The 13,695-nt window shown below is 45.3% G+C and overlaps 1 protein-coding gene across 2 annotated transcripts in view; it reads left to right on the top strand.

Annotated features, from left to right (window-relative positions):
• vwa8 (von Willebrand factor A domain containing 8) overlaps positions 1-9,148 on the top strand; it is a 70,010-nt gene extending 60,862 nt beyond the window's left edge. For both annotated transcript variants that reach the window (XM_056289261.1, XM_056289262.1), the window contains exons 38-45: positions 1,785-1,893; positions 2,103-2,259; positions 3,369-3,477; positions 4,553-4,678; positions 5,270-5,428; positions 6,276-6,374; positions 7,089-7,327; positions 8,549-9,148. In XM_056289261.1, the coding sequence (XP_056145236.1) occupies positions 1,785-1,893; positions 2,103-2,259; positions 3,369-3,477; positions 4,553-4,678; positions 5,270-5,428; positions 6,276-6,374; positions 7,089-7,327; positions 8,549-8,657 (1,107 nt within the window). In that variant the 3' untranslated portion in view covers positions 8,658-9,148. The remainder of the gene's footprint in view (positions 1-1,784; positions 1,894-2,102; positions 2,260-3,368; positions 3,478-4,552; positions 4,679-5,269; positions 5,429-6,275; positions 6,375-7,088; positions 7,328-8,548) is intronic.
• The last annotated feature ends 4,547 nt before the right edge of the window (positions 9,149-13,695 follow it).

The raw sequence follows: 13,695 nt of genomic DNA on the forward strand, positions 1-13,695 counted from the left end.
AAAGAAAGAAGAAAATAAAGCAATGTGACCTAAGTCAATAAAAGCTTCGGTTGGGAATATTTTTCTGTAAGGTTATCCAAGCTCCGAATGCCAACTTAGTACTGTAAGGGGATTGATAAGATGGAGATACCGGCAACAGCTGACATTGTTCAACTCTGGTGTAGGCACGTACATATGCACAACTGAACACATGTATGCTCTAAGCAAATAGACTCATGGATCGGTGTCTCTATTTCCCCTAAGTGACACGCACAGGCACATAAATAGACACTGAGGAGTGAGGAGCCGGCCTCGCTCCTCTATTTTTGAGTGTAGGAATTCTGGGAGTGGGGAGGCAGTGATTCCCTCACTTTTTCAATCAGCACTATTCAGCAAACCCTGCAAATATCCATCCATCCATTCATTATCCAAGCCGTTTATCCGAAGTCGGGTCGTGGGATGCTGGAGCCTATCCCAGCAGTCACTGGGTGCCAGGTGGGGAGACACCCTGGACAGGCTGCCAGTTCATCATAGGGCCAATACAGTCACACCCAGGGACAATTTATTATGGCCAATTCACCTGACCTACATGTCTTTGGATTGTGGGAGGAAACCCACGCAGACATGGGGAGAGCATGCAGACTCTACACAGAGGACGACCTGGGATGACCCCCAAGGTAGGACAACCCTGGGGTTCGAACCCAGGACCTTCTTGCTATGAGGCGACCGCGCTAACCACTGTGCCACCATGCCGCCTCCTGCTAATATTAATTAGTCATATTAAAATACTACAATTAGGTATGCTACATACCTCCTACAGGTAATTAGTGATAGCCGATGCAGACACAATCATATGTCAACCTCAAATATCTAGTCAGTTAAGCCCACACTCTCCTGTACAATGTGGTTACCATATTTTGATATCATTTTGGCTCTCCAGAGCGCCATACCTACTCTTTGCGCTCCACGCTGTACTGAAATGATCATATTAGCCACTCATACACATAAATACAAAATAAATGGACGGATTTACTTGTACACATGCAAAGACACACGAACCGTTGCCTGTAAATCATGTTCTTTTGTTGGTGTCTCAGGAGGGAATCAGAGCAATTTTGCAAGCATTTTTATCCTACATAGAACAGGACCATGGAAATAGTGACAGGCATGGGCGCAAGTCCATTAATACTGGGATGGCATCCAGCGCTTTACCTGTGCCCCTGTCCATAGGGTTAGTGGTTGAGTCAGGAAGGGCATCTGACGTAAAATTTTGCCAAATCAGTATGAGGATTGACAAGACCATACCGGACTGGTCGGGGCTCCATACCAGATCAGTCGAGGCCTAGGTTGACGGTGGCCACCGTTGGTGCTGTGCTCTCACAGGGTACCGATGGAAACTGGAGAGTCCACTGTGGCGAACCCTGAGAAACAGGGAATAAGCTGAAAGAAGAAGACATTGTGTTGCCCTATGTGTGAAATGTGCTACATAAATAAAATTTGACTTGACTTGACAAATGAAGGAAGGAGAGAGAGACAGAGACAGAGAAGGGAACAAATATTTAGGATAGAACTATGGCTTCCCACCGTCATAAAGAGGAAATCCTCTCGTCTCAGCTGTCTGGTTGAAGGTGTGCTGATCAGTGAAATCGGCCTGTGAAGCGTTGGATTAGCATACATTGTGGTATCACTGCCTTATTTTCTGTCTGGGATCTCTCTCTCCCTCTGACTGACTTGTGTTCATCAAAGTGTATCCATCAGATGTCTTCACTTGACTTCATGCCACACATTTCTTTCCTGTGTGTCAGATTACCGTCCAGAGGGACAGTGGTCTCGATGTCACCGCTCCAAAACATGGCAAAATTGACGCCAGAAACGACCCTCACATTGGGGGAAACCAGTGGGCCGGGGGCACAGGTGGGTACATGTTTTGAATGGAAAGCAAAGCGGCAAACTGTATACAACACTCCAGGGATTATCTACAGCATTCTTACTCTGAAAACAAACATTTCTAAGCATTTCAACTTTTTTTTTTTAAATTCTTTTAGGGTCAAAAGTGCTAAGTATGAGATACTTATGGAAAAAAAACATCTGGCAAACCCTTTATATCTCTCCATATCCTGCAGGGGGCAGAGACACAGCAGGTCTGGGTGGCAAGGGGGGTCCTTACCGTCTGGATGCGGGCCACAAGGTCCACCAGATTTCCCAGGCTGAAAAGGACGCCGTGCCCGAAGATATCCGCAGAGCAGCCCGTGAGATGGCTGAGAAGGCCTTCAAAGACAGGTAGGTGATGGAAACTACCATAGCCAAGTGCTTAATGTTTTACAAGCCTGTCCAGTCCTGGAAGGGTTATGCTGTCCATGAAGACTCTTCACTACAAACAGATTCCTTCCCAGTACAAAAAAAAAAGATGAATGTCATAGTTTTTCATGTGTCATTTGTCTCCAAAGTTGCCATGGTACATCTCAGTCCAGTTACTTTCTGAGTTACAGTGTGAAGGTGTACAGTCGTACAGTCTTCTCCTGCTAACCTGGAGAAAGTTTTCCACTTGTTTTGGAACTTACCCATCCGCACTGTGTGATGTATGTGATATAGTATGTAATGTGGAACAGGTGTGTGTGTGTGTGTGTGTGTGTGTGTGTGTGTGTGTGTGTGTGTGTGTGTGTGTGTGTGTGTGTGTGGGTGTGTGTGTGTGTGTGTGTGTGGGTGTGGGTGTGTGGTGGCTGCATTGTCAGAGACTGCACAATGAGATTACACCAGTCACAGTGGGGCACAGTGCACCTGTCCTGGTGCAAGCACATGTACAAACTCGGATACAGACACAAAAACTCATATCGTGTCACAGTGCTCCATATTAAACAACACTGACTTTTCTTTCAGACTCTGAACAGGTGTCTGAAGTTTGTGGAAATATGTATTTCTCTCTTTTTCTCTCCAACTCTCATTGCATTCCCTCTCTCTCTCTGTCTGTCTCTGTCTCTGTCTCTGTCTCTCTCTCTCTCTCTCTCTCTCTCTCTCTCTCTCTCTCTCTCTCTCTCTCTCTCTCTCGCAAACACACAGTCATATCTCGAGTGAAGAATTTGTTTGAATTAGCGTTCAAAGGACAGTGTGTGTGATATTTTTATTGTTACTATTGAGTGAGCCCACTCCAACTAAAATCATATCATCATCATCCTCTCTATTTCTTCCTTCCGTCATCTCTAGCTATTTCTCTTTCTCTGCCTGCCTGCCTTTTAAACACACTGTTTGGGTTCACGAACACAAGATATTTGGTTTCCTTGAATAATGAAAAAGGGGGAAAAATGGCTCATTATTAACATCAATATTCAAAAGGCTTGGCCTAACTGAAACAACATCATATGTGTCCTGTTCTCTCTCTCCATCACTTTTAGGTTAAAGGAGATCGATATGAGTGAGTATGATGCTGCCACGTACGAGCGTTTCTCCAAGGCGGTCAGGAGACAGGTGCAGTCTCTACGCATCATCTTGGACAGCTTACAGGTCAGCCTGCCTGGCTGTGTGTCTTCATTTCACATATTTCGGCTCGAACACAGAACCGTGCTTGACTGTTAAGCCGACGTGTCTGCACGCCATCCTCATCTTTCAGAGCGTAACGTCAGTGATCGTTTTTAAGCTAGTGTAATACTTACGCAAACGTGTCACTAATGGTGGTTGTTTAGAGAAATTACTTTTTGAGAATGCAGAAATGCATATAGCATTTCCACCACTTCTTATCCAAATTGAGAAATGAGGCCTCAAAAGAATTCTGAATTTCTCATCACTCCGCTTTTTATGATGAGTTTCATCCCCCACTTTATTACCTATTTTATTTTATTTGTTTGTTTGTTTGTTTATTTACCCCCTTTTCTCCCCAATTGTACCCATCCAATTACCCCACTCTTCCGAGCCGTCCCGGTTGCTGATCCACCCCTCTGCCAACCCGGGAGGGCTGCAGACTACCACATGCCTCCTCCAATACATGTGGAGTCACCAGCCGCTTGTTTTCAACCTGACAGTGAGGAGTTTCACCAGGGGGGACGTAGCGCGTGGGAGGATCACGCTATTTCCCCCCAGTTCCCCCTCCCCCCCAAACAGACGGCCTGACCTACTGATGCGGAGGAGGCGCTAGTGCAGCAACCAGGACAAATACCCACATCCCACCCACAGACATGGCCAGTTGTGTCTGTAGGGATTCCTGACCAAGCCGGAGGCAACACAGGGATTCCAACCGGCAATCCCTATGTTGGTAGGCAACGGAATAGACCGCCATGCCACCCGGATGCCCCTTACCAATTGTATTGTTGATCATTTAGGAGACCATTGGGTTCAAAAGTAAGAATTGTGGTGAAACCAGCTTCTTCTTCGTCTTCGCAGTCCCACCAAAATGTGAACTTCTGCCCAGACAGGTCCTGAAATACATTCACCTGTGGATTTGAGCCACATACTGTATTGATTGTAAATTGCTTTTTATGTGAAATGGTAAAATACATGAATTATAATCCAACAGGCAACTGTAATTATAACTTGGTCTGTATGTGTCTGTGTGTCTGTGTGTGTACATATGTGTATGTGTCAGGCGAAAGGGAAGGAACGGCAGTGGTTAAAGAACCAGGCTCTTGGTGAATTTGATGATGCTAAAATTATCGATGGACTGACTGGGGAGAAGGCCATATACAAACGCAGAGGAGAGCTGGACCCGGAGGTTTGTGCGTTTTATTTATTTTCTGCAACACACTTTCAGAAACACACATTCCCAGACACACATGCATACATGCACATGCGCGCGCGCACACACACACGCATGCACGCACACACACACATACATGCACACACATTCATGGTGTTGTCCTTATCTGACAGAAAATAAATTCCAGTGATCTACAATTATTGTGTCTGGCAGTAACAAGATTTCTGGTCATGCCACATGTTTCCATTTTAGCACAGACGCACACTCAGCATGAACACAGATCGCACACTCATATATGCATAGACTAACCAAAACATGTATTTCATGTTTTTCAATGCCATACTGCTCTGAGCACTACATATTTTTGGTCTATCTGCAAAGTTGGAAGGCCACTGATGAAATAATATTATTCTTTTGAAATCCTTACTGTCTATTTAGTGCTGTGTTTTCTCTTCAGGGAAACAAGCTGAACAACCACAAAGTGCAAAGTTCTATCCAACCCACATACTCGCCGCAATGTTGGCGTTATTCTAAAAAATTGTTGTGTTTATATTCTTTATCCTCTCCTTCTATGTTCTGTATTTGTGCACCTCTGTTTCACTGTAGCCGGGCAGCCCTCAACAGAAGCCCAAGCGTTTGCGTGTGCTGGCAGACGTGTCGGGCAGCATGTACCGGTTTAACGGTGTGGACAGCAGGCTGGAGCGCTCCATGGAAGCTGTGTGTATGGTGATGGAGGCTCTGGAAAGCTATGAGCACAAGTTCAAGGTGAGGATGTGCCACCACAGGTAACCACTAGCAGAGAGGTTACCACCCTGCTGTATACACCAGCACGGGTAACCACTAGCAGCCGGGGTACAAAGTACAAACTACCTTAAGGTTGACACTAACAACGAGTTTACCACGCAACAGCTCCTCAGGCAGCCACCGAGAGCCATGTTGCTGGGTTATTCTGTGGCATTACACTCACTTTGGAGTGAAGGGGGGTTTAGACAGCGGTGGCTGGGACCGTATATTGCTTTAGTAGCATCAAAGAAGCCTCTGGTATCCCCAGAGTTTGCATGGTGCTGGATCTCAAGAGCCTTCTTCGTTGACCACTGGATCTTCAATTCCCTGACCCGGCTTTGGACGACTGACTTTGCTCTTTCATGGGCAGCTCATTTATTTTGGCAGTTGATGTCATTCAGATGGTAAAGTCTTGCCTCTTGATGTTGGTTAACCATTGGATTTCCAGGTCATTCTTCTCAAACCAATTTTGGAGATTCTCCATCTTGTGTCCAAGAGTGGTTTTACAGGTTCCAATGATTGCAATCCTGAGCATATCCCAGTGGCTTTCAATATCATACTGCTTGGGTATTGATGTACTGAGCAGCTAAGTAGTAGTTTTAATACTACCTGGATAGGTATTGTGAGACACAGTCAAATACTGCAGGCCACAGAGGTCATAACTGCCTTTATCAGTAATAACCCATTAATGTTGGTTCAGAGCAGAGCTGCCTGGCTTTTCTAAGCCAGACCTGGTTTAAATTCCAATATGAGCTTTCACTTTCTCATCTTGCACCTTTTTCTCCACTTTCAAATGTCTACCCTGCCTCCTCCTGCCTGCCCTGTGCAGTATGACATAGTCGGCCATTCAGGTGATGGCTACGACATTGAGCTGGTCAGAGCAGACAAGCTCCCCAAGAACAACAAACAGAGACTCAAGGTTCTCAAGGTATGGACCCATTTTCAATCCATCATATCTGACAGTTTCTTACACATCATACCATTCTATAACTTAACACAATAACAGACAGTAATAAACAAGCTTGGATGACTTTTTGAAAGATTTTTAACTTTCTCACTTTGTGCTTCATATGGTCAAAATGGAAGCTTAGGGCAAACTCAACCAATGGAACCACAATCATTGAGTTTTCAGGAAAGAGAACAAGGTTTTCAAGGGAGAGCAACCAAAATTGCCAAAGGCCCTATCATATTTTCTTATGGCACATTATAGATAGCTGCACGACAACAGTTTTAAAAAATGAACAGACATGACAACACAGTTTTTATATGTTCAGGAAGGTAGGGCTTGTATACATGGCTTAATATCATTATGGGTGTTCTTGGTGTTCATTTTGGTACATGCCCAGAGCTACGCAATGACCCAAGCAAAAAAATAAAATAAATAAAAATCTGTTTTCCAGTTACCAGAAGAAATGCAGGTTGATATACAAAACTGCACAAGTTTTATACATTTTGGCACACATTGTTAGCTCTCTATTAGACTATGGATAATTGGCCAGAGAGATGAAAAAGACATTAACTTTCCTCTGTCTATTTTCTTTCATTGCTCCTCTTCATACATCTTCCACCCTGGACCCTTTTCCCTCCATCCCCTCTCATCTCCCTTTTTTCCACCCGCTCTCCTTCCTCCTCTCTGCCACAGAACATGCATGCCCACGCTCAGTTCTGCATGAGCGGCGACTTCACCCTGGAGGGCACAGAGGCCAGCATCAGGGAGCTGGCACGAGAGGAGGCGGATGAGCGCTTTGTGGTGGTGCTGAGTGACGCCAACCTGGAGCGATACGGCATCCGGCCTGAGCGCTTCGCCCGCGTGCTCACCTCGGACCCACAGGTCAACGCGTTCGCCATATTCATCGGCTCACTGGGGGACCAGGCCGAGAGGTGAGGAGGAGGAGGAGGCAGTGTGTGTTTGGTGGAGGGCAGGGCGGGGGCTATGCTTGGGGATGTAAAGAGGTAAGGGTTAAAGTGAGAATAGAGAGGTTTCCATGGTGAAAGAGGAGAGAGAGGGGGATAGACAGATTAGTCATTAGGGGGAAAGAGAAAATGGGAAATCTGAAGGGGAGGAGAGGGGCAATGGAGAGTGAGAATGTGTGTAATAAGGAGGCCACGGGACATTTTTAATGACAATGGTTTGTTCAGTCTTCTGTTCTTGACAAAGACATGGAAAAAAATAAGGGTTGGGAGAGAGCGAGATAGGGATTGAAAGCGAAAGCTAGTTATCTATGAGTGTCCTCCAAAAGCTGTTTAGGTGAACTACTCCTTAGACTACAGGAGCCATGGTTAATTGGAAATGTGATTTTAATGCAAAGGCATTTCTACATTCATCCTTGTTGCATGTGACCCTACCTACGAGGATGAGCCACTAGTTAAAATGGGCGGAGTGGAGGAAGAAAAGCTCACAATAGAGATAAAGGTGAGGTAGGAGAAGGAGAGAAAGGTCTTAAAAGAAGGGGAATTCTGGGCGTCCGGGTAGCGTAGCAGTCTATTCCGTTGCCTACCAACAGGGGGATCGGCGGTTTGAATCTCCATGTTACCTCCGGCTTGGTCAGGCATCCCTACAGACACAATTGCCCGTGTCTGCGGGTGGGAAGCCGGATGTGGGTGTGTCCTGGTCGCTGCACTAGCGCCTCCTCTGGCTGGTCGGGGTGCCTGTTCAGGGGTGAGGGGGAATTGGGGGGAATAGCGTGATCCTCCCACGCGCTATGTCCCCCTGGTGAAACTCCTCACAGCGGCTGGCGACTCCACATGTATCGGAGGAGGCATGTGGTAGTCTGCAGCCCTCCCCGGATCAGCAGAGGGGGCGGAGCAGCAACCGGGATGACTCGGAAGAGTGGGGTAATTGGCCAAGTACAATTGGGGAGATAAAGGAGGGGGAAACCCTCCCCCCCAAAGAAAAGGGGGGATTCTGTGAAAGAAATCAATGGGTATGAGTTTTGCATCATGAACAACATTATTTCTCTAAACACATGTGGACACTTGTGTAGTCTTTCCAATGAAGTGTTTGTTTGTGGTACCAGCTCACGTTGCACCAATGCTTGCCTGTCTATTTTGTCAGTCTCCACAGTTCAGTTGTTCACATTGTGTTTATTTCTTTGTTCTCAGACTGCAGAAGACTCTACCAGCTGGCAGATCCTTTGTGGCCATGGACACCAAGCAGATCCCCCAAATACTGCAGCAGATTTTCACATCGACGATGCTTTCTAGTGCCTGATACGGACACTCAAACACACACAAGCATTCACACACATTCGCTCCTTATTTCTCACAGACTACCAACTCTGAAACTTATTGGACATTGGCAAAGAAATGTATCACAATGTGTCCTTAACCCACTCTGCACATCATATCATATCATAACATATCTTGGCCTGTATCAGGAGTATAGCCAAGGTAAGCCCCCCAAATACTCTACTGTACAGGAATGGACTACCTAGTTAGGCAGTTTATTTGTTGTTTTCTGTTTAATACCTTTTAAAACAATCTTTATATGAAATGATATGATCTGAGGCGTTGTGTGCTGGCATGACCAGGTCAGTTACCTTGTGCTGCTTTGTAGTGTCATAGGTGGGGATTACCATTATGAAGGATGCTCTTGAAAGAGTCTGTTATCTTTTGTCATAAAACTTGTTCTCCGTACCGTGATGACCCAAATAACCCCATTCGCTGTTGTTATAGTAAATAAAGGAATGTGCTGACAATGTGTTTTTTGACAGCTGTGCCCTTGTCCGCACATGTTTTACTGTTCGTCCTGTTTGTCTTGGGTTGTGAGTCACCACCTGTCGAGATAAGGTGTTTGTGAACTTCCCATTTTATTGATAATCTGTTCCACATTTAAAACAAGCACACACATACACACACACACACACACACACACACAGAACAGGGGACACTTATGTGCTACCTGACATGCATTGAAATGGGGCAAGCGGCCCTAACTCAGTTCCTGTGGCATGCCGGGACTGTGACCAGCTAACATCCCACCAGACTGCACACACTCATTTATCCTGCCTGTTTAGAGTATGTGCATGTGTCTCCTGGTACACTTCATTCAAAAGAAAAAAAAGATTTAAAGCAGCATAAAATAGCTGTCCAAGTACAATTAGATAATATAGTATTTAACAAAGGACATACAAAACATTTCATCTTTGACTCCCTACCCTCCCCAAAAACCCAAGCCCATCCTGTCAGATATGGAAAATGTATGGCCGTAGTGTTGATTTTAGAAGTGGCTTAAAAAGGATCTAAATGACTAAGTAAATTGATGTTTTTTTATCATATAAACATAGGCATTTGCATTGGCACCGACAACTCTCTGTGCGTGAGTGTGTGTTTGTGTGTTCTCTGCTTCAGCTACACTGATGAGTCAGAACATTATGACCACTCATAGGCGAACCGAATAATGTTGATCGTCTCCAAACAAGGCAACATGTCAAGGTCTGGGTAGATTAGATGGTAAGCGAACAATCAGTTGTCTTAGTCAATGTGTTGGATGCAGGAGAAATAGGCAGCAGTAAAGACCTGAGTGACTTTGACAAGGCCCAAATTGTTATGGCCAGACGACTGGGTCAGAGCGTCAATGAAACAGCAAGGCTTGTGGGTGCTCCCAATCAGCAGTGATGAGTACCTACCGACAGGGACAGAAAGTCCCTACAAAACCATCTCCATACAAACACACGCACACGCACACACACACGCACACACAAACACACCTCTGTGGCTACACATAGCCACTACTGTGAAGCAAACTTGAAAGGGCAATGTGTGGTTTAGCCTGTAACTGCATTTCTCTTGTGTGTTATCCTACACACACACACACACACACACACATACAACCATGTACATTGTTATCTGACATAAGTGATATAAATATATGTCTGTCCTCCACATGCCTGTGTGAATGGGTACCCACATGCAGCTGGCGCAACAGTGCGACTCCCAACTGGTTGATTACACTTGGTGACTACGTTTCATCCACCTGGACAGACCGGATCAATAGATTATTCATTTTAACCCCTTTTCTCTCAGTCAGTCTCAAGAGGATATAGTCCTGTTCATACTGGAGTATGAACCCACTTCGTTTCCGTTGTCTCCTGCTCTTCCTCTTGTTCTGATGATTTTGTTAAATGATGCGTGTTTTTGTTTTATGTTTATTCAGTTGAGTGTCTTCATATTGTTAGCAGACAGATAATAGACTCGGGTTTCATCAAATGTTTTGTATAGACGCATAGTATTTAAAAATAGTCACATGACTGTGTATGGTGACATGTTTATGCATAGGAGCACATTAAAATGTGCCACAAGCCTATATTCAGCCTGTAACATTGCCATGGTACCTTATTTAATTCACTGTTCCAGTTTTACATATTTTGATTGACTAAATTGTACATGTACACATTTGTATAACTGTAAAAAAACAACAAGAAATCATCCTTACCAGTCATCACTGTGCTGTTGTCTTGAGCTTTTTGTGTCCTCCTGTATAGCAGATTCTTTCAGTGCTGTTTTGTAAATCATACGGGTAGGACACCATGGCTCTGATCCAGGCATCATTAACTTTTTTCTTTCTTTTTACAGTTGCACTTGTGGATACCCAGGATAAATGAAGGCTTTATTAAGAAAGTGACAGGGGGTGGATGTGGGTTGCACTGCATAGGGTTCTGCAAACCAAGAAAGACAGATTAGCAATGACTTTTTAAATTTCAGCATGCAGTGGTTGATTAAATAGCCGAGGGCAGCAGAAAGTCAAGTCAAGTCAATTTTATTTGTATAGCCCAATGTGTTTTGGCTCATCTGGCCAACTGCATATTAGGTAGGTGGTCATAATGTTTTGTCCGATCAGGACCAACTGCCAATTAGGTAGGTGGTCATAATGTTTTGTCCGATCAGGACCAACCACATATTAAGTAGGCGGTCATGTTTTGGCTCATCAGGACCAACCACATAGTAGATAGGTGGTCATAATGTTTTGGCTCATCAGGACCACCCACATATTAGGTAGGCGGTAATAATGTTTTGGCCGATCAGGACCAACCACATATTAAGTAGGTGGTCATAATGTTTTGGCCGATCAGGACCACCTGCCAATTAGGTAGGTGGTCATAATGTTTTGGCTGAGCAGGACCAACCACATATTAAGTAGGCGGTCATGTTTTGGCTCATCAGGACCAACCACATAGTAGATACGTGGTCATAATGTTTTGGCTCATCAGGACAACCGCATATTAGGTAGGTGGTCATAATGTTTTGGCTCATCAGGAGGTGGTCATAATGTTTTGGCTGAGCAAGACCAACCAAATATTAAGTAGGTGATCATAATGTTTTGGCTCATCGGTGTATATTGACAGTCCATTACACAGCCCTTTCCTACCTGGCAAACATGTCACTGTTATCTCAGGCTTGCAAGGAATCAGATTCCTCTCTCTCTACAAAACCCTCTGTGTGTTTGTGTGTTCTCTGCTTCAGCCACACTGATGAGCCAGAACATTATGGCCACTCTTGATCATCTCCAAACAAGGCAACCTGTCAAGGTCTGGGTAAATTAGATGGTACGCGAACAATCAGTTGTCTTAGTCAACGTGTTGGATGCAGGAGAAATGGGCAGGAGTAAAGACCTGAGTGTCTTTGACAAGGCCTAAATTGTTATGGCCAGACGACAGCGTCTCTGAAACAGCAAGGCTCGTGGGTGCTCCCGATCAGCAGTGATGAGTACCTACCGACAGTGGTCCAAGGAGGGATAAACCACAAACTGGGGGCAGGGTGTTGGGCACCCAATGTTCATCAATGCGTGGGGGCAACAAAGGCTATCTACCTGGTCCAAACCAACAGAAGATCTACTGTGGCACAAGTCAGAAAATTTCAATGATGGTTAGGGGAGGAATGTGTCACAACACACAATGCATCACACCCCGCTGTGTGTGGAGCTGTGGAGCTGCAGACTGGAGTGCCCTTGATGACCCCTGTCCACCGTCAAAAGCACCTACAGTGGGCATGCAAGCGTCGGAACTGGACCATGGAGCAGTGGAATAAGGTCACCTGGTCCAATGAGTCCTGTTTTCTTTTAGATCATGTGGATGGCCATGTACGTGTGCGCCGTTTACCTGGGGAAGTGATGACACCAGGATGCACTGTGGAAAGATGACTAGCTGGTGGGCGGAGTGTGATGTTCTGGGCAATGTTCTGCTGAGAAACCCCGCGTCCGGCCATTATTGTGGATGTCAATTTGACACGTGCCACCTACCTGAACATCATTGCAGACCAGGTACACCCCTTCACGGCAATGGTATTCCCTGATGGCAGTGGCCTCTTTCAGCAGGATAATGCACCCTGCTACACTCTACACATTGTTCAGTAATGGTTTGAGGAACATGATAAACATGATAATTTGCGGCGTTGCCCTGGACTCCTAATCACAGTTTACAGGACTTGAAGGATCTGCTGCTGATGTTTTGGTGCCAGATACCACAGGACACGTTTTAGGGTCTTGTAGAGTCCATGCCTTCATGGGTCGGTGATGTTTTCATGGCATACAGAGGACCAACCGCATATTAGGTAGGTGGTCATAATGTTTTGGCTGATCAGGACCAACCACATATTAAGTAGGTGATCATAATGTTTTGGCTCATCAGGACAACCGCATATTAGATAGGTGGTCATAATGTTTTGGCTTATCAGGACCAAACGTATATTAAATAGGTGGTCATAATGTTTTGACTCATCAGGAGGCGGTCATACTGTTTTAGCTCATCAGGACCAACCACATATTAGGTAGGTGGTCATAATGTTTTGGCTGATCAGTGTATATTGACAGTCCATTACACAGCCCTTTCCTACCTGGCAAACACGTCACTGTTATCTCAGGCTTGCAAGGAATCTGATTCCTCTCTCTCTATAAAACCTTCTGTGCATGAGTGTGTGTTTGTGTGTTCTCTACTTCAGCTACACTGATGAGCCAGAACATTCTGACCACTCATAGGCGAACCAAATAATGTTGATCATCTCCAAACAAGGCAACATGTCAAGGTCTGGGTAGATTAGATGGTAAGCGAACAATCAGTTGTCTTAGTCAACGTGTTGGATGCAGGAGAAATGGGCAGGAGTAAAGACCTGAGTGTCTTTGACAAGGCCCAAATTGGTATGGGCAGACAACTGGGTCAGAGCGTCTCTGAAACAGCAAGGCTCGTGGGTGCTCCCGATCAGCAGTGATGAGTACCTACCGACAGTGGTCCAAGGAGGGATAAACCACAAACTGG

The sequence above is a fragment of the Lampris incognitus genome, chromosome 11 (assembly GCF_029633865.1).
Source record: "Lampris incognitus isolate fLamInc1 chromosome 11, fLamInc1.hap2, whole genome shotgun sequence".
Taxonomy (NCBI): Eukaryota; Metazoa; Chordata; class Actinopteri; order Lampriformes; family Lampridae; genus Lampris; species Lampris incognitus.